The sequence below is a fragment of the Parus major genome, unplaced genomic scaffold, assembly GCF_001522545.3.
Source record: "Parus major isolate Abel unplaced genomic scaffold, Parus_major1.1 Scaffold428, whole genome shotgun sequence".
Classification (NCBI taxonomy): domain Eukaryota; kingdom Metazoa; phylum Chordata; class Aves; order Passeriformes; family Paridae; genus Parus; species Parus major.
The window spans coordinates 20692-41476 of record NW_015379333.1 but is presented as its reverse complement, the minus strand read 5'-3'; the positions used below and the strand labels follow the sequence as shown (position 1 = coordinate 41476).

The following is a 20785-nucleotide window of genomic DNA, read 5'->3' as shown; positions in this document are numbered from 1 at the left end:
TTGATCCCAGCAAGGGTCTGTGCTCTGAGCTGCTCAGCTGGAAACAAACAGGACAAAAGGGGAAGGGGCCCAAACTCTGCCATGCCCTGCCCTGGCCAAGCTGACCCAGAGCCAGTGACAGGAGCCAGAGCTGGGCCGTGTGTGCGTGTGCTGCAAGGGATGAGTGCCAGGGAATGGGGACACCTGGGCTGGGAGGGGATTTGGGTGGCTCCTGGAGCCAGACTGGGAGTGGAGGTGACCCTGGCCATGGTGTCACCTCCTGGGCTGAGTGGGGAATGTCCCAGTGCAGTTTCTGGAGTGAGTGGGGGGGACCCAGTGCCACAGCTGAGTGCAGAGGAGAGGACCCAGTGCAGCAAGGGGGGTGGCATCAGGCCTGGGCTGGGGTACTCGTAGAGCGCTGAGTCCCTCACCTGCTACCCTCACCCGTGCCAGCTTTCTCAGCTCCCTCTTCAGTACAGCCAGACTGTTCTCTGCACCTTTCCCTGTCTCTGCCAGGACCCCTTGGCCAAAGTCTCCCTCAGTGGGATCATCTGGCACCTCCTTCCTTGCAGGCCCTGGTGTGGGGAGGAGCACAAACAGCTTAAAGGTGTTTTCCAACCTCAACAATTCTTGTATCCGGTGCCTTCCAGTGACACTGGGGTGCAAGAGTTCTGCCAGGCTGCAGCAGTTGGGACCAAGGGTATGGTGACCCCGTGTAACACCCCAGAACATTGAAATGGAAGGCGCTAGACTGAGATTCCTTCACGCTGGCTTGGCACACAGGAGAAATACCGAGCAGATATTCTCAAGAGGTCAAAATTACACAGAACTTTGGTGGCAAAAGATACAAAATCAAGGGATTTGATCGACCTTTCTGGTGTCTGACGCCATGCCTGGGTTATGAAGAGAGCTGATGGTGTTGGGGGGGATCGTGGAGCGGAGCAGGAACTGTCCAGCGGGATCTGTCGGCTGCACACAGAAAGACGGGGCTGGCGAAGGAGGGGGACAGGGCTGGGGTGCCCGGTGCGAGGAACTGGGTTCGGGATGGAGGGCTAGCTGGGCAGGTCTGAGAAGACCAATTTTGCTCTTAGTTTCCCTTCCTGCTCTTCTTCCCCCTCCCTCCCCAGAGCAGCTGTGTTTGCCCCATCGCTGGCAGTGCCCGAAGGCAGGTTGGACGGGACTTTGAGCACCCTGGGGTAGTGGAAGGTTGTCCCTGGCCATGGCAGGGGGTGGCACTGGATGGTCTTTAGGGTGTCTTGCCACACGGAATCCATGAGGATTTAAGGAGATAAGAATGGTACAGGGATACCTTTGAGCCCTCCAAGAGAGACGGAGAGAGACTTCTCAGCAGAGCTGGAATGCCGGGACACGGGCAATCGCTGCACGCTGACCAAGGGCAGGGCTAGACGCGTTTTTCGGGATCTTTTTTTCCCGCTTTTCCCGCTCCCCTCATGCGCGGGGCCCTCCCGGCCGCCAGGCGGCGCCATGGCGGCGGGGCGGGGCGCGGTGACGTCACGGCCACGCCGGGTGGGCCGATGCGGCGGCGGCGGCGGCGGCGGCGGCGGCGGCACCGGGAACAGCGGGAACGGCACCGGGAACAGCGGCACCGAGAGCGCCGGTAGCACTGCGAAGGGCGACAGCGGGAACAGCGGGAGCGGCACCATGGAGTACGTGAGCCCCGAGCAGCTCGCCGGCTTCAGCAAGTACAAGGTAGTGGCGCTGACGGGGGCCGGGCTCGGGGCCTGGCGCCGTGAGGGGGGCGCTGAGGGGCGGCCGCGCCTGGGAGCGGCGGCTGGGGGAGGTTGGGGTGCTTGGAGGAGGGGAGGCTCCATCGGGGCCTGGGGGCCGGGCTGGGATCTTCGGAGGTGCTGTAGGGAGACCCTACAGGGGTGTGTGGAGGGGATGTGGAGGGAGTGCCGTGGTTTAGAGCAGAGGGAGCGGCCGCAGTGAATGCCGAGATTTAAAGGGAGCGAGGGGGAAGGGTAGGGCGGTCCGAGGTTTGTGAGGGTCTGCAGTGAGATCCGGGGGTTGGGGGTAAGGGGGTTTGCAGCGATGTGTGGGATTTTGGGGGACTGCGGTGAGAGCCAAAACCCGGGTTTGGAAGGGGTGGGAGGTGCAGTGAGCGCCAGGGTTGGGTGGGTTTGCAGGGACGCACTGGGGTTTGGGGACGGGCTTTGGGGCTGCAGTGAGACCTGGGATGGGGGAGCTGCAGGGCTTTGGGGACGGGACGTGGCAGGGAAACCTGGGTTTTGGGGCAAGGCTTCAGAGAGAAGTTGGGGTTTCAGAGTAGCGGGAGCTCTGCAGTAAGAGCCCGGTTTGGGGGTGGTTGCAGGGAAAGGCAGGGTTTAGGGGAATGGCTACAGTGAGACCGAGGTTTTGTGGCAGAGGAATTGCAGTGAGTGGGAGCTGGTGTTAGGGAGGCTGTGGATATAGCGAGGATGAGTGTGGTGAAGGTGGGACTGTGTGCAGGACAGGACCCTCCTTGCTGGGATGATCAGGGTGTGACAAGGAGCAGTGAATTAAAAGGCTTCACCTCACCTTCGTTGCTTTGTTCTTGTTGTGGGACCCATCATGTGGGCCCATGTTCCAGTTGTGCTTCCAGGGTGGCTCATGGGGTGTCACTTAAGAGTGAGGGACAATCGGGACAAGTCTGAGGCCTTCAGGGAGCAAATCTCCTCCTGGAGCTGTCTGTGGGGGCTGGGGCAGCCAGGGCTTGCTCACACTCCTCTTGCACCCTGGTGAGGTGGAGGGAATTGGACTTGGGAGAGCGACTTGGAACGATGTGTCTGGGTGCATGAGATTCCCTGTGGGAGGCTGGCTGTGTGGGGATTTATCAGGAAAGTATCCACGTGTTTAGAAAGGCAATGAACGACTGTGGGTTTGTGTGGGTGCTGGAGAAAGGTAATCAAAACACTCAGCTGTGAGCCAGGCCTCTCAGAGGGACTGGTTTGGCTCCTGCAAAGACCATTCTTTTGCTTCAAGAGGGAGGCTGTTGGATATTCAGCCTGTTTCCTGTTGTGCTGGAGGGATTGTTGCCATCCCTCTCAGCATGTGTGCAGGGACAGGGGGGTCTCCAACTTCAGCCCTTCTGGACTGTGTGGCAGGGACCAAAACTGCTCCCAGTTTTTTTCCTGGAGACACCTCTGACAGAAATGCTGCTGCAGTTAAATCTGGGAGTAGAGCCCTGAAAGGTGTGTGGGGTGAGGAGGAAGGTCCCATGCAGCATAGGAAGCATCAGCCGCTCGCTGTCCCCAGTTAGGCACTGGTGGGATGCTCCCTGGCCTAGCTTTGGGGACACAGGGCTGGAATGTGGGAGCAGGGCTGTGATGGAGCCGTATCCTGAGGACTGGAGGAGCTTTGCCTCAGAGCCTGTGGTTTTTCCAAGTCAAGCGACTTTGACAGGAGTGGGTGGGTTCACTTAGGTGTTCCAAGAGCACCGTCTGTGCCCCACTCGTGTCTCTACCCTGCTGCCTTCCTTGTTTCCTTCATGTCTTGTTTCCTAGGGGAGCTTTGTTCTTGGCTATTTTAGCCTTGGGAAAGTGGCTGATTGAGCAGAAATCTCGGCAGTGATTCCACGTATTCCAGCCTTGATTTAGGCATCAAAGCTTGGCGTGCTCTGCCCTTTGCATCTTCCAAAGCTTGGTTACCTTGTCAGACTCAAAAATGGGGCTGGAAGGGACCCTAGAGCTCATCCAGTGCCACCCCATGCCACGGACAGGGACACCTTCCACTATCCCAGGTGTCTGCAAGTCCCATCCAGCCTGGACTGGAACAGTTCCAAGGATGGGGCAGCCACAGCTGCTCTGGGCAATCTGTGCCAGGGCCTGGCTGTGCCTCAGCCTTTGAGCTGTGCCTGGCAGAAGCTCTCTGGCCACACACCATCGATTTGGAGGAGAGCAAGTGGATTTGGGGGGATGTGGAGGAGACAATGTGCCCCAGGGAAGGAGCCTGTCCTTGGAGAAGAGCTGGTGTTCCTGTAGCTGACAGAGCAGGAGAAGAGGAGCTTCTTGCAGGATGATCCAGAGCCTTCTTCAGCCGTGGTTGGGTCACTCCTGCCACAGAGCCAGGAGTCCAGATGGTTTCAGTTTGCAGCATGCACGTTCCTGCTGGCTGGGGGCGAGGCAGGAGTGTGTTCCTGCTGTCCCAGGCTGACAGGGGCAGATAGGGAAGGGTCCTCTGGCAGCTCTTGACACTGAGAAGCTCCTGAGCCTGAGGAAAGAGTGCAGCACAATGTGAATAGGGTGTCAGGGTTTCATGGTGCTGGAGATGTTTTCCCTGGGGGTGCTGTGCCAGCAGCTGGACAGGAGCCCAGGTGTGCCCAGGTGGGCAAGAGGCCACTGGCCCTGGGCTGTGCCAGCTCTGGGGTGGCAGCAGGGCCAGGGCAGTGCCCGTCCCCTGTGCTGGCACTGCTGGGGCACCTCCAGTGCTGGGGGCAGCTCTGGGCCCCTCCTGACAGGAGAGTTCTGGAGGGGCTGGAGCGTGTCCAGGGCAGGGAACGGAGCTGGGAAGGGGCTGGAGCCCCAGGAGAGGCTGAGGCAGCTGGGAAAGGGGCTCAGCCTGGAGAAAAGGAGGCTCCGGGGGGACCTTGTGGCTCTGCACAAGTCCCTGCCAGGAGGGGACAGCCAGGAGGGCTCGGGCTCTGCTCCCAGGGAACAGGGACAGGACAAGGGGAAATGGCCTCAGGCTGGGCCAGGCCAGGCTCAGCTTGGACAGCAGCAGGAATTTGTCCCTGGAAAGGAAGCTCAGGCCTTGGCAGGGGCTGCCCAGGGAGGTGGAGATGTCCAGGGAATTCCTGGATGTGGCACTCAGAGCTCTGGGCTGGGGACAAGGTGGGGATCTGTCACAGGTTGGATTGGATGGTCTGGGAGGCCTTTTCCAACCTCACTGATCGCAGGATTCTGTGCCTGTAGCACTCCTGCAGCAGGAAATTCTTTGGGAATAGGAAATATCCCTGTGGAGACAGGCTAAGCGAATCTGGGAAGGGAGGAACCAAATCCGTGCTTTGCAGGTGATGTGTCCCAGCCCTGCCTGGCAGGTGCTGAGGCTTCCCCTGAGGCCAGACAAATGCTAGATGTGACTTATCAGCCTGGAGCAGGTGAAGGCTGATCCTTGTAGGCTGGAGGTCTGGATATCCAAACTGCAGTGCTGATTTTGAGGCTGCTGGGCAGGACTTGTGTCCACATCACAAGGGAAAAGTGATCAAGGCACCCTGCTCTGGCTGGGTGTTGAATGTCTTCTACCAAACCCCAGCACTGTTACTGTCAGGTGTGGGATGTCCTCTGCCAGGAAAACTGCAGCCAGGCACTGCTATTTCTGAGTGGAAACTTGCACTTGGATGCCAGTGGTCAGGTGCTTAATAAATGTCTGCAGATGGCTTTGTGGCCAACTTCTGGGCAACCTTCTGTGAATGTGTGGGAGAGGGGGAAATGGGGCCCTTGGGAGTGTTCACTGAGGTGTCTGTTCTGCTTTGCTTCCTCTGCTGAAGAGGGACTTTGGACATGGGTCTGGAGGGCCAGGAGCCAGGGAATGGCTGCCAGTGGCAGAGGGCAGGGCTGGATGGGATTTGGGGCAGGCATTGTTCCCTGGCAGGGTGGGCAGGCCCTGGCACAGGGTGCCCAGAGCAGCTGGGGCTGCCCCTGGATCCCTGGCAGTGCCCAAGGCCAGGCTGGACATTGGGGCTTGGAGCAGCCTGGGACAGTGGGAGGTGTCCCTGCTGTGGCAGAGGCGGCACTGGAGGGGCTCTGAGGTTCCTTCCCAACCAAACCATTCTGGGATTGGGTGATTCTAAGTGAGGACACAGCTCTGCAGCTTCCCATGTCCTTGGCAGTTGCAGCCAGCTCTGATGGTTTGTCCCTGTCTTTCCCTGTTCCAGTCACACGTCCTGCCCTCTCCATAGCCTCTTCTCACCCAGCCTTGTCTGAGCCGATTGTGATTCTGTGTTGTCCTGCTCTACCCCGAAGGATCCTGTCCCCTTCTGGTGTCCCTGCTGACGATTGTTCCTGGGGCTGTGATCCGTGTGGCTCTTTGATCCCAGGAGTTGGGAAGGTGCTTGAGTGACAAGTGTTGTGCAGGAGGCTCTGGCTGCATGTGAGTGTCTGCTGCCCTGGTTTCCTCCTGGTGTGAGCTGGCTGGAAGCACAAGTACAAGGCTCTGTCACGATGCCACATGGGCCTCAGGCATTCCTGGGATCTTATCCTCAGGGATCTTGGTCTGGGGCAAATTCCAGCGAAGGGAGAAGTGGGAATGCCACTCCTTACCTGAGGCACAGGAGGAATGGAGAGGGAAGGTGATGACACGTGTCATGTTTGAATCCAAAGGTGGACCAAGCTGGTGGCTCACCTCAGAAGCTTCTGGAACCATTGTGACTTCAGCAAGAGGAAACTCAAATGAGGCTTTGGAAGGACCTTTTGTAGCAAAACTGCTGCTCCAAAAAACCCTCAAACCCTTCCATTCTGTGCCCTTGTGTCTGAGCAGGAGCTGGTGGTGGCCTTAAGGGGCCTAAAGGTGCCCTTTGAAATGCTGTTTATTAGAGCTGACACTCAAAGGAGGGAAAAGTATGGACACTACATCCATTTGGATGGTGGGAATTCCTGGTGGGGGAGCAGCAAATGGGCCTGTGATCCATGTGATTGGCAGGCCTCATCTGTAAAAAATCTGGATCCTTCCCACCTTTGATTATTCAAGTTCTTAAAGGGTTTTCTTACAGGAAAACAACTCTGTTCCTCATTTCCACTGTTAGATGGAAAGGACGTTCACAGGAGAGCTCGGAGACCTGGGACACTGCATGCACCCAAGGGTCAGGCTTCAGGGATTTCCATTAATTGTGGAAAGCATTTTCCTTCTGGATGCTCTCTTCCTGTTTTGTGCACCCTTCTCCCAGGTGGGAACCCAGCTGCTGGTCCCATCTGTGCCCTGAAGAAGAGGGTCCTGTGCCCCTCAACCAGAACCCCCATTGCCTCCAGCCTTGGAGTGCCATGGGGAGCTGGGCTGCACATGCTGCACCGCAGGAAGCAGACGGCTGGAAGCTGTTCCTGGCAGGATTCTTTAGGCTGCTCTGCAAACAGGAGCCCTGAAGAGATCTCTGCAGGGTGTTCAGAAACACTGATGGCAGCTCAGACCGATGGAACAACAACTCTGGGAGCAAGGGAAGCAGGAAGGGAAACGTTCTGCTGCTGGTCTGTGGCTGTGAGGCTCAAGGCCACAGTGATTAAAGGCCAGTGCCTCCCCCCAGCCTGGCAGCTCGGCTTCTCCTTAGCAGGAAGGGTGAGAAGGAGGGAAAGCTTTTGAGCCCAGCTCTGGAATCACTTAACTCCTTCCCCAAGGGCTCTTTTAATTGCTGTGAGACATCCGGGTGTGTGTCTGCCTTCAAACACAGGCAGCTTCCCAAGGCGCTGCCTGGCACCTGCTGAGCACCTCCTAGACGCTGTGATTTCCAAAACAGAGGTGTATTTTCTTCTTCCTTCTCCTTTTCTGTGATTAAATTCAGGGGTTTGAATCACTGCCCAGCTTAGCATGTCCCTTGCAGCTCTCGTGGTCTGAAAAGCGCTGTGGCTGGAGGAGACAGCAGCAGTGCTCATGGATTAACTGGAAGCGACTCAGCTCACGAGCCTTGGCTGAGCTTTTCCCCTGTGCTAAGCGATGAGATGAGGGGAAGGGATTTATGCTGCTTTCTAGAGACACTTCTGACGTGCTGGAGGGTTTTGATGAGTGAGGAGCTAGTGCCACTCCTGGGACTTGGTCTGGCTGTGTTTGTATCTCTTCATCCAGAACAACCCTGAAACTGCTGCTGAAGTGCTGCTGGTTTCTGAGCAGCGGCCTTTGCTCTACAGGGTGTCAAAGGTCTTGAGCCATGTTTTAGTGGGGGATTCCCAAACTCACTTGTTTTAGCCACACAGTGATGGGGATGAAGCTCTTTGGGGTCAGGACCTACTGCAGCTTCAGTCCCCAGTGGCTCCTGCAGGGTTTCCAGGAGGAATTTCAACCTCTGTGGGTTTTTGTATGAGACAATGACACCCAGGGACAGGGAGCTTGTGGCTGTATTGGCTGCCACACCTCCCCTGGACACTTCCAGGGATGGAACAGCCACAGCTGCTCTGGGCACCCTGTGCCAGGGCCTCACCATCCTCACAGGGAACAATTCCTGCCCAATGTCCCATCTATCCCTGTTCTCTGCCATGGAAAGCCATTCCACCTTGCCTGTCCCTCCAGCCCTTGTCCTCAGTCCCTCTCCAGCTCTCCTGGAGCCCCTTTGGGCCCTGCAAGGGGCTCTGAGCTCTCTCTGGATCCTTCTCCAGGTGAGCACCCCCAGCTCTCCCAGCCTGGCTCCATGGCAGAGGGGCTCCAGCCCTGGAGCAGCTCCAGGGCCTCCTCTGGGCTCTCTCCAGCAGCTCCAGCTCCTTGTGCTGTTGGGATCCCCAGGACTGGGGCAGCTCCACAAGTGGGGTCTCACCTGAGCACAGGGGCAGAATCCCCCCTCCCTGCTGCCCACCCTAGGGATCAGCCCAGGACTGAGGGTTTTCAGGTGTCAGCACACACAGCCAGGTACTGCCCTTCTTCCTGGGTTTTCCTTGTCCTGTCCCACAGCAGGAGCCCTCTGGGCTCTTGTCTTGCACTGCAGGTGAAGAACACAACTCCTGCTGTGCCCATCTGCCTGCTGCACACATCCTGCATCCTCAGGCCCACCTGGAGCAGGAGGTTGCTGTTCCCAGCTGGTGGCTGGGGACATCTGCTAAAAGCAGGTGCCTTTCTCATGGATGTGAGTGCAGTGGAGCAGCAGGAAGCTGCATTCCCAGTCCCAGCTGTCAGTGTGGGCACAGAGGTGCCATGATGAGCAGCCACAGGCCTGTGGAAGGGAAATAGTAGTTGAAGTGGTGAGAGTGCTAAGCCTGCTGGTGCCTTTGGCTGTGTGGCTTTTCCATGTGCTGGAAAAACCTCTTTCCTTGGCATGCAAAGCAGAGCTGGGTCCCAGCTCGTGGCTTGAGTGTTGCAAGGTGTGCAGAGCCATCACTTAAACAGAGCGTGGGCTGCTTGTCAGCCCATCCTGAGGCTCTTTAATTGCACTGAAAGTTTGCTGCAATGTTTATTGGTGTCTGTTGAGTCTTGGCTACAGGGAATTCCATCAGAAAGGTTACTCATTGCTAATGAACAGCAAGTCTTTGGCTGTCCAGAGGGTTTGGAAGAGAACTGGGAGTGCATTGTGGAAATTCAAGTATCACTTCCCGTGGCTGGCTCCAAAAGTGGCCATGTTACAAGGGTTTGTGTCAGTGACCTGACTCGCTCTGCCTCACATCTTGCATAAAGCTGGATGTCAAGTGTGAGTTTTTTCTTGTTAATTGTGAATTTCTTCTTTGTGAAGAGGCAGGATGAGAGAGAGGCAGAAATATGCTTTGGAAGAGAAGGTTTTATTTGTGCCCTTCACAAAGGCTCTGTTGAAACTTGGGGGTAGCATTGCTCCTCCTTCCCTGCAGTGCCTTGCTTTACCTGAAATCATCTCCTCATGTGTGTGGGCTTGTGGCTTCCTTGAGTGGAAAAGTTCAACTTGATTTCTTTTTCTAGGGATTGTAAGAAATTCTCTTTCCTTCCACTGACTTGTGCATTATCACAAAATCCCAGACTGGTTTGGTTGGGAAGTGACTTAAAGATCATTTAATTCCAACCCCCTGCCAGGGGCAGGGACACCTCCCACTGTCCCAGGCTGCTCCCAGCCCCAGTGTCCAGCCTGGCCTTGGGCACTGCCAGGGATCCAGGGGCAGTCCCAGCTGCTCTGGGCACCGTGTGCCAGGGCCTGCCCACCCTGCCAGGGAATAATCCCTTTCTAAAGTCTAATCTAAACCCACCCCTCTTCACCTTAAGGCCATTCCCCATGTCCTGTTCTCATGGTTGGTGGGTTGGGATCGAATCCAGTTCTCCAGAGGGGCTGATGTCTTGCCAGTTTGATCTCCTGGTGGCTCATGGCCTCCGTGAGGGGCATCCCAACCTGGAGGTGCCAGAGCAGCTCACTGACCCTGCAGGAAGTAGATTTGGGATCTGCCCTTGGGGACAGCACAGGGATGTGGAAATTTGGGGGTGGTGAGAGACTGCTGCCTTCTCTGCTATTACTGCCTTGTTCTCCTGGTCCCTCCTGTTCTCCTTGGGCACACAGAGCTGGTCTGATCTGCCTCTCAAGCATATCTCCCCTATTTTTTGAAGACCAAACCAGCTCTGGCAACATAGGAAATTCTTCTGGCTGTCCCAGTGTTATTTTAACAAGCTTCCTTTTCCTGCATTTTTGACTCTGCCTTTTTCCCCCCTCCCCCAGTGACTGCTCTGATCCCTTGATCAGCCACCCCCAGAGGTTCATTGCTGACTGATCCTCTCCTAACTCTGCATCCCTGAGGGTTCATCATTCCCAGCAATGGGCTCACCATCCATGCACCCCTGTGCAGCTGATCATCTTGCACTGTGAGGTGACCCATATTCATGGATGTTTGATGCTTCCAAACAGGGAGAGCTCCTGGATGCAGCTGGAATTGGCTGGCTGCTTGCCAAAGCCTGCCATCAACGTCAAGTGTTGCTCCACATTATGTATCTGTGGGGAAATGACTTCCCTTGCATTCCCCACACATCAGTGGGATGGGGTCAGCACTTGGCACCACGGTGGTGGGGCCAACTCCCCCCCTCCCCCGGGGTAATTCCAGTGCCAGGACAGAGCCACAGCCTGTTGAGTGTCCCACCTGGAGCTGCTGTGCTGGAGAGAGAGGCTGCACTGGATTCTGCCCTGGGAGGGTGGGCAGGCCGTGGCACACAGTGCCCAGAGAAGCTGTGGCTGTTCCATCCCTGGAAGTGTTCCAGGCCAGGCTGGACATTGGGGCTTGGAGTGACCTGGGATAGTGGGAGGGTGTCCCTGCCCATGGCTGGATGAGCTTTAAGGTCCATTCAATCCAAAGCAATCTGGAATTCTGTGAACCTCCCAGTTGGTATCTGAGAACCAAGGCTGTGAATTTCAGAGTGTGTTGGCAGGGCAGGAGTGTGGTTTTCCCAATGAATTAGCACATGCTTCAGGGATTGGGGAGAAGGAGGGAGGCTTCTGCTCTGTGTGGCATTCACTCATGTTCCTTGTTGAGGGGTGGGGCTCTGGCCTTGCTGGGACCCTGCAGATGTTCAGTCCTGGGCCTCTCCTGACAGGAGAGCCCTGGGGGGGCTGGAGCGTGTCCAGGGCAGGGAACGGAGCTGGGAAGGGGCTGGAGCCCCAGGAGGGGCTGAGGGAGCTGGGAAAGGGGCTCAGCCTGGAGAAAAGGAGGCTCCGGGGGGACCTTGTGGCTCTGCACAAGTCCCTGCCAGGAGGGGACAGCCAGGAGGGCTCGGGCTCTGCTCCCAGGGAACAGGGACAGGACAAGGGGAAATGGCCTCAGGCTGGGCCAGGCCAGGCTCAGGCTGGATATTGGGAATAATTCCTACATGGAAAGGGCTCTCCAGCCCTGGCACAGCTGCCCAGGGCAGTGCTGAAGTCCCCATCCCTAGAGGGATTTTGAAGCCCTGTGGATGTGGCACTTGGGGACATGGGACAGTGGTGGCCTTGGTGGTGCCAGGGGATGGTTGGACTCGATGCTTGGAGAGGACTTTTCCAACCTCAGTGATTCTTTGACTTTATGCTGTGTTTTGGAGCATCTTTCATTGCTGGATGTCTAAAACCTGCACAGTGAAACCCAGGTAGGGGGAGGGACACGCTGCAGCTGGAACACACAGCCAGGACATCCACATCCTTCCTGCAGCTTCCTGGTGGGAGCCAAAGCCATGGGCTCACGTGGTGGGTGCAGCTGTCTGCTGCCAACATGCTGTGTTCTGGTGCCAGCTGAGAAGTGACCTTGGGAAAGACAAACAGGGCTCGAGTTAATCAGTGCCATTACAGGGCAAGGTGACTCCTCACACACCGGCTGAGGGTGGGCATAGGGCAAACGTGCCTTGTTTTTCCTGGCACGGCTCTGCTCACTTCCATTTGCTGGGATTGGTTGAGTTTTCTGCCTCCTGGTTTATCTTGAGCCTGAGGGAAGAAAGTTCTTAGCCTTGTGCCCTCTTCATATTTAAGGAGATTTGTAGGGAGCAGCCTTGAGGACTTGCTGGAGCTGCTCTGCTGAGTTCCCTCATTTTGCCTGGAGCACCTGTGAGCAAGATGGGATGTGCAAATCCATCTTTGTTTGCTGTCCTGAGCACAGGTGCCACCAGTGATGTGCTGCCCCAGCCCACCTGGGTGTCACACACCAACACCACCAAGACCAGACAGTGGTGATGGTGTGAATCACACCAGGCAAGTGGTGGCATTCTTGGCATGTCCTTTGCAGGGCCAGGAGCTGGCCTTGATGACCCATGTGGGTCCCTCCCAGCTCAGGATACTCCAGGATTCTATGGCAGTGCTTGGTCTGCTGTTGGCTCCAGGTAACCAGATCACTTCAAAGCAGAATTGTGTTTTTTCTGGGACAGGAAGACCATTAGTAGAATCTGGACTATAAATCTGTATTTTTTTCCTCTTTGGACACATAATTGGATCTCCCAGAGGCATCCTGGTTGCACGATTAATGTTGGGTTGAAGCCATACAAGCCATTTGTGTCTGTAAATCTCATAACAATGCCAGCCAACTCATCTGTGATGGCACCACAGCCACCGGGCCTGTCCCCAGCTCCTGGGGTGCCTGTGGCTCCCTGGAGCCATCCTGGCATGGACAGGAGGCTCCTTTGTGGTGCCAGTGATAGAAGATTGTGGCTGCTGGTTTTGCTCTTTCCCTGAGGAGTTCTGACCCCAATCCTGGGCTGGAGTAGCCCCTCCCTGCAGCCTTGAGGAGAAGCTGTGACTTTGAACACAGAGCTATTTTAGGGCACCCTTTTCAAATGCCTGGCTGCTGTGGGAAGGAGACTCTGGGATGGATGAAATTCCTTCTGAACATTTCTCCTTTTCCTTTAACCTTCTTTCCCTGAAAAAGGGGCAGAAATCCAGAGGCTGGTAGGAGTCATTGGTCGTGATAGAAAAACAACTTTTATAAGGATGTGAGTCACTAGACCAGTGTGTGGAGATCCAAAATGCTGAAAGTGATGCTGATTTCCAGTGAGGATGAGGTGAGGGAATGATGGAACCAGTGCCAGGCTGAAACGCTGCTGGGTTTGAGGCTTCACAAGTGAGGAGGTGGAAGGGAAAACTTTAGTAATGTTTGTAAGGAAGACCCCAACAAGGAAAAGCAGCTGGAGGAGGCTGAGCATGGCCAAGATGCTCTTGGGATTTCTTTCTGAAGATGCCTGGCAACTCATTGGTATTCTGGGAGCAGCTGTCCTGGGCAGGCAGCCGTGTCCTGGCTGTCCAGAGTGCTGTCCCCAAGGGTGGTAGCCAGCCTGGCACCAGAGCCAGCCCTGGTTGTGTCCCTGTGCCCCAGGGTGTCCCCAGAGTGGGCACAGTGGGGCTGGCCTTGCTCAGCACACAAAGAAGTGCCCTGGCTGGAGCCTAGCCGGAGCTGGGGGGCACAGGAAGCATCTCAAACTATGGGGAGCATCCAAAGGGGCACACACATAGGGAAGGGTCTGGAGGGACCACACAGGGAGCAGCTCAGGGCACTTGGCTTGTTCAGCTGGAGAAGAGACTGAGAGGAGAGCTCATGGATGTCAGCAAGTTCCTCCTGAGGGGCAGCTCTGATCTCTGATGGGGACAGGACCCAAGGGAACCACTGGAGCTGTGCCAGGGAGGCTTAGGGTGGATCTCAGGGAAAGGTTCTTCCCTGCCCAGGCTCCCCAGGGAATGGGCACGGCCGCAAAGCTGTCAGAGCTTCAGGAGCCTTTGGACACTCTGGTATGCCCAGGGTGGGATTGCTGGGGGGCTGTACAGGGCCAGCAGTTGGACTCCATGATTCCATGGTCCCTTCCAACCCAGGATATTCCATAATTCCATGGTTGTATCAGCAAACCTCTGCAGAGCAGCTGCCCTTTATCCGAGAAACGGCTCTTCCCAGGTCTTTGAGTTCTACAAGCAGAGTGGGAATATGTGTGGCCATGGGGAAAAGCTGTCTATTGAGTATTATCCCCAGTCCTTGCACAGAGAGGGGAAAGCTTCCCGAGCCATGAGCCTGGTGAAACTTCCCTCAGGTACCTTCCAAGCATGGGCACAGAGGCTCTGGAGCGCTTTCCCTGCCTTGCTTCAAGCCTTGCATCTGTTTTCTTGTTCCAGGCTGTTTTAGGGATAATGAGATTAAATCAGTCTCTCCTCCTCCTCTAACTGGTGCTTCAAATCCTATTATCTTGTAAAGCATTTGGAATTCTGTCCCCCAAAATTGCATTAAGCTGAGATGGAAATTCCTTGCGGCTTAGAGTTGCCTCCTTACGGGGTTTGTTGCTTCTTGTTCTGCAGCTCCTGTGGCTTTGCTGGTGTGGGCATGCAACTTCTGGGGCTGAATCCCTGGGAGATGGATTGGCCCTGCACAGGGAGGGCAGGGAAGGACTGGGAGGGGTACAGAAATCCTTGCCAGGGATGGGATTCACTCAGGTGGGAACAAATGCTGTGAGATGAGACCCCAGCGAGACCTGGTGCCCCTTTTTGGTCCTGTGCCCCATCTTGGGGGGGTGTTGCTTTGCCCTTTCCCACCACTTGTCGCTTCCAGGGAAAAGTGGGGTATGCAGACAAGGAGAGGAACAGGCTGGAGCAATCCATGGGTGCAGTGGCAGGGGCTGGTTCAAAGCCATGGGCTAGGAGGGGGACCTGGAGCTGCTCTTTGCAGAGGGGTTTCCTTTTACCAACCAAACCAAATTTGGTACCTGTTGGAATGAGTCCAGAGGAGGCCCTGGAGCTGCTCCAGGGCTGGAGCCCCTCTGCTCTGCAGCCAGGCTGGGAGAGCTGGGGGTGCTCACCTGGAGAAGGATCCAGGGAGAGCTCAGAGCCCCTTGCAGGGCCCAAAGGGGCTCCAGGAGAGCTGGGGAGGGACTGGGGACAAGGGCTGGAGGGCCAGGAGCCAGGGAATGGCTGCCAGTGGCAGAGGGCAGGGCTGGATGGGATTTGGGGCAGGCATTGTTCCCTGGCAGGGTGGGCAGGCCCTGGCACAGGGTGCCCAGAGCAGCTGGGGCTGCCNGTTCCCTGGCAGGGTGGGCAGGCCCTGGCACAGGGTGCCCAGAGCAGCTGGGGCTGCCCCTGGATCCCTGGCAGTGCCCAAGGCCAGGCTGGACACTGGGACAGTGGGAGGTGTCCCTGCCATGGCAGGGGTGACACTGGAGCTTCTGGAAGATCCCTTCCCAACCAAACCAGTCTGGGATTCTGTGGTTGGGACTGGACTCGGGCAGATGCCTGTGCTGGAGCTGGGGATGAGCAGCAGGTTCTGCCCAGCCCAGCACCGAGCATGTAAGCCCAGGAGTTTGGTAGCCTATGGAATTGTTCTTGGGGTTCTTATTCAAGTGTTCGTGGGAGAAGAGGATTTTAGCCAGGGTAATCTGTGTTTGGAAGGAGCTGTGAGAGCAGGTAACAGCTCTCAAGAGCCAAATGATGTCAATTTTGAACTTTCTAGTTGGAAGTTGTTTCATGCCTTGTCTATATCTTTGATTTTTATTTCTATTTTTATTTCCCCCACCACAAACGTACCCTGAGCACCTCAAAAATAAAAGTGATGGGATAAGGGGTAAGAGCTCTCCCTCCCCATTCCCTAAGCTGCCTGTGGTGAAATCTCAGCTCCTCAGTGGAGAGGGCCCTCTGAGACCCATCCTGCTCAAGGGGTTCCCAGTTCCACTGCTGGAGGTGGGGATGGAGACTGGGGCCAGCAAGAGAAAACACAGCACAGCAGGTGACAGATGGCACTGTTGGAGGGCAGGACCCACAGCATTTCTCCTCACCCAGGTGGGGCAGAGCAGTTGGAAGCAGTTGAAAGGATCAGCATCTTGCTCCTTGCCTGCATCCACTTGGAGAGCTGGAGTTGGCATTTCCAAAGGGTGGAGGATTGGTGGGGGCTACAGCAGGAGTCCCGTGGGGGTTCCACACAGGATGGGGCTCAGAAGGTTCCAGATCTCTGGCTTTTCCTGCAAATTGCTGGAGCTAACTGTTGGGTTTTGTTTCCCTTTCCCAGTACAGCGCCGTGGACAGCAACCCCCTGTCCCTGTATGTCATGCATCCCTTCTGGAATGCCATCGTGAAGGTGAGTCCCCATCACAGCCCAGGTCACCTCTGTAACACCATCAGCTGCTTCTTTTGTGGTGCCACTAATGAGTGAGGGGCTGCCTGCAGCCTGCCCCGAATCCCTGAATGCCTGCATCCCAGTCCAGCGCTTCCTGCTGCCCCAGGCTGCTCCGGGTGCTCCTGGCAGTATTGTCTAACCCCAAGCGGTGCAGCCGTGGCTGGAGCAGCGCCTCCTCCTCAGTCCATGTTTTAATGAGTTCATCTGTTCTTTTGCTGCTTTCCCATAGATCTTCCCTACCTGGCTGGCCCCAAATTTGATAACGTTTTCTGGCTTCCTGCTGCTTGTCTTCAACTTCTTCCTCATGGCATACTTCGACCCTGACTTTTATGCTTCTGGTAAGGCTGCATGTTCCTGGTCAGATGGGAAATCTGTCACCTCCTCTGTTGGGATTTCCAGTGCTTGCTGGGGAGGCCTGTGGGTCTGGGCCTTCCCAAAGGGACTGGGACAGAGGAGGGGGGATTGAACTGGCTGGGTTTTGTGATAAGGACTTGTCTGGGTGTGACACCTTCCCTCTGGCTGCCAGGGAAAGGTGCTCCTGGCTGGGAGAGGGAGGAGGAGACAGCTGGAATCTTGGGTTGGAATTGGCTCTGCCTGCAGAGCAAACAACCCAGTGCCCTCGTTTGAAAATCTAACAGGAAATCAAGGAAGAGCCTTGTTTTTCACATCCCAGCTCATTCCCCTCTTGGCAGAACCACCACCACATCGGACTAACAAGGCCAAATCCTCTTTCTGAGCTTCACCACTTAGAGCTTTAAACTTTCTAACAGTCCCCATGTTCATCTGTCTGTGAATCCAGTGGTTCTGTCCCTTTGCACATGGAGGAGTACCAGAGAAATGATTAATGCAGTGTGATAATTCTCAGGAGCTGCTTCTCCGTGCTTTTCTCTCCCTTAGACCCTGCCAGGTTTGGTTTAGGTTGCTCAGGAGAGTTCGTGTAGTTCTTCTAAACTGGACCCATCATCAAAGCAGGGTTATGTGGCAGAAATCCTGGTTTCTTGGGATTGCCTTTATTGGTAAACAAGTCAAGGCTGTTGAAGGCTCAGATGGCATCCTGTGGCTGTTGGCCAGGATTTGGGCTGTTATGGTCCATGAGCCACGAGAAGAAAAGCTGCCAGTAGCTCAAGGTGAAAGCACCCAGGACGTCTGACATCCACAATCATGGAAACCAGAATGGTTTGAGTTGAAGAGACCTTAAACCCATCCAGTCCCACCCCCTGCCAGGGACAGGGACACCTTCTGCTGTCCCAGGCTGCTTCAAGCCCCAGTGTCCCATCTAACCCTGCCTTCTGGCAGTGGGAAGCCATTCCCCCTTGTCCTGTCCCACCCTCTCCAGCTCTCCTGGAGGCCCTTTAGGCCCTGGAAGGGGCTCCAAGAGCTCCCTGGAGCCTTCTCTTCTCCAAGCTGGACATCTCCAACTCTGCCAGCTTCTCAAAAAATGGCTTTGGAAGGATGGAGAAGCTCATGGCTTGGGACCCTTTCACATACATGTTTTGCATGTCCTGCTTGGACAGAGAACTTTTTCTGGTGCTGCTGAGGTCTCCAAAATTTTGTGCCTTCCCTCCTCCTTGGATGGCTTTGGAGATGTGATGCCCTCCTTCCCTTTGCTGCTGGAAAGGCCCCATCCTGCTGCCCTGAGGAAACAGGAGGTGACATTTCACGGGCTCATTGTTCCCCCAGGAGACCTCCCTGTGCCCTCCTGCTGCCAAGGATCCATGCCTCTTCCTGCCCTTCTCCAGTGTCCCTTTGGGCTCCCTGATTGCAGCCAGCTCGGCTGGCTTGCTGCCCGAGCCGTGCAGAGGAGGTGGAGGTGCCATTAGGGAAGAGCTCGGTTTCCATTGGCAGGATGGGACTGGAGACTGGGCGGGGAATCCTGGCATGTTCCTGCGGGGGCAGGGAGTTGCCACATCAAAGAGGCTCCACTTGATGCTCTGTGAGCCAGTGACTGAGGAGTGTCCTTTGCACACACTGCCACAGCCTGCAGTGGCACTACAGACCTGGCCCCAGTTCTCAGATCCCATGATTTTGGAGAGCTGGGAACAAAGGACAAATACATCCTGGAAGGCAAAGTCCTCACTGACCTGGTTTCATGAGCTGTTGTGGGGCAGCTCTGCCATCACACCCTGCATAGCTCACATCCCAGATTCACTGTTTGAGTCCTTGTGGCTGTGCCTCTCGGGCCAAAACAAACCCTCTGGAAGCACATCCTGAGCTGTCCTGACACAGGTCTGTCTGATCCCTGCAGCTCCTGATCACCAGCACGTTCCAAACGGTGTGTGGATCGTGGTGGGGCTCCTCAACTTCATGGCCTACACATTAGGTAAGAGTTTTCAGGGTCACCCACTGGTGCTGTGGTTGTGTTGTCCCCTCTCTGAGCCCACGGGAAATGTTACATTCTGTGCTCCTGCCAGGAGCAGTTTCTGGGAGCTGCTTTGCAATGTGGAGACAAGGAAGTTATCCCAGAGCATCTGATGGGAAAAAAGGATACTGGAACTGGCTTTGAGATGAGCTGTGAAACTCTGTCTTGGGTCTGCTTTAAATAATCAGAGAATCCCAGAATGGTTTGGGTTGGAAGGGACCTGCAAAGTCCTCTAGTTCTACCCCCTGCCACGGGCAGGGGCACCTTCCACTGTCCCAGGTTGCTCCAAGCCCCAATGTCCAACCTGGTCTTGGACACTTCCAGGGATCCAGGGGCAGCCACAGCTTCTCTGTGCCAGGGCCTGCCCATACTCACAGCCAGGAATTCCTTCCCAATATCCCACCCAAATTTCCCCTTTTCCAGTTTGGAACCATTCCTGCTGTCCCTCCCTCCCTCCCTTGTCCCCAGTTGCTCTCCAGATCTCTTGGGCCTCCTTTAAGGCACAGGAAGAGGCTGCTTTAAGGAATATAAAGAAAATACAAGGAAATAAATATCATCTCATCAGACTGTTGCATTTTTCAGCCTCCCATGGAGCAGGGGGTGGGGAGCCCATTCCTTGATTGAGGATGGAGGTGGGGAAAGCTGCTGTTCCCTGGCCCATTGCTTGGTGTGGAATGTCCAGGAAAGCTCCATGTTTCTTTCCCTTTTCCCAGACGGTGTTGATGGGAAGCAGGCACGCCGGACCAACTCCAGCACCCCCCTGGGAGAGCTCTTTGACCACGGCCTGGACAGCTGGGCCTGCGTCTACTTTGTGGTCACCGTGTACTCCACCTTTGGCCGGGGTTCCACCGGCGTCAGTGTCTTCGTCCTCTACCTCCTGCTGTGGGTGGTCTTGTTTTCCTTCATCCTCTCCCACTGGGAGAAGTATAACACAGGGATTCTCTTCCTGCCCTGGGGATATGACGTCAGCCAGGTGGTAAGTACACACCCTGAGAACCTGCTGCCCACTGAGGGCTGTTCTGCTGTGGATCCAGAGCCTTGTAAATCATGGAATCAGTCCATGGAGATGGGCTCTCCATGACAAACAAGACTTGAAGGATGGACATTGCCTTGGCTCTCCTCTCCCTGGTTCCTTTGCCCACCGGGATTGTTGCTTTATGTAGTTCCCTACATGGTGCCAGGGTGGGTAAATTGAAGTCTGGAAGTTTGGGATGTCTTTTGACACTCCTAGGATCTGGGTCAAAAATTCAGGAGAGGTAATTGCCTTGTTAATTGCTGTTCCTGGAGCAAAGATTCCTGGGGAGGTGCCCCTCCAGACCATGGTCTGTGGGCAGTGGGTGTTGAGACTGGTGGTGATGGACCCTTTGGGGTGTTGGTGTGTCCATCCCTCCTTAAGGCATTATCTGCAGGAAGCTCTTCCTGAAGAGAACTGGGACATGAGGATGAGGCAGCTCACCTGGATTGCTGGCAGTGCCTTCCTCCAGCCCAGGTTGCTCCAAGCTTTGTCCTGCCTGGCCTCAGACATTTTCAAGGATGGGGGTGCCACAGCTTCTCTGGGCAACCACCCTCATTGTCAAAAACCTTCCTTGTAACTCCTTATGTCCATTTATTTATCTTCTGGCTTGTCAGATGCTGGGTGGGAAATGCAGCCAGTTGGAAGGAGAGTTCAATTAATGCAGCTGTATTAATTGGAATAATCCTCTGTTCTACTAAAAGGAGACTAGAGCTGGTCCCTGTCTATACTCTGATCCTTTCTCCCAAAATGTTGCTTAACCCAGGTCTTTGAGCTGCCTGCTGGAGAAAGGCAGGGGTGGAGGGCAGAGCAGCGTGTTCCACCCAGCTTCAGGGGACTATTAAAGCTGAAATAGCCCTGGTGAGCTTCTCCCTGTAATCCAGCAGCAGATGGATAAGGAAGAGTCCTTGGATGACCCCTTCAGGGTCACTGCAACTTGTGTAAAACCTGTGCTTTGGTCACATCAAGAGTTCAAGGCTGTGCCAGGGCATCTCTCCTGCAGCTCCTGGTCATATCCTTCTCATGGAATCATTGAGGTTGGAAAAGCTGTCTGAGACCATCGAATCCAGCCATGTCCTCAGCACTGCCAAGGCCACCACTGGCCCAAGTCCCCAAGTGCCACATCCACGTGGTTTTTATATGCCTCCAAGGATGTGACTCCAGCATCTCCCCAGGCAGCCCCTGCCAAGGCCTGAGCTCCCTTTCCAGGGAGAAATTCCTGCTGCTGTCCAAGCTGAGCCTGGCCTGGCCCAGCCTGAGGCCATTTCC

At 55.7% G+C, this 20785-nt stretch overlaps 1 protein-coding gene across 1 annotated transcript in view; it reads left to right on the top strand.

Annotated features, from left to right (window-relative positions):
* The first annotated feature begins 1513 nt into the window (after window positions 1-1513).
* The window catches only part of SELENOI (selenoprotein I), a 21456-nt gene continuing 2184 nt past the window's right edge, over window positions 1514-20785 (top strand). Inside the window, exons 1-5 of the mRNA XM_015616410.2 lie at window positions 1514-1689; window positions 16038-16106; window positions 16375-16483; window positions 18391-18465; window positions 19218-19480. Coding sequence (XP_015471896.1) covers window positions 1642-1689; window positions 16038-16106; window positions 16375-16483; window positions 18391-18465; window positions 19218-19480 — 564 coding nt within the window. The 5' untranslated portion in view covers window positions 1514-1641. The remainder of the gene's footprint in view (window positions 1690-16037; window positions 16107-16374; window positions 16484-18390; window positions 18466-19217; window positions 19481-20785) is intronic.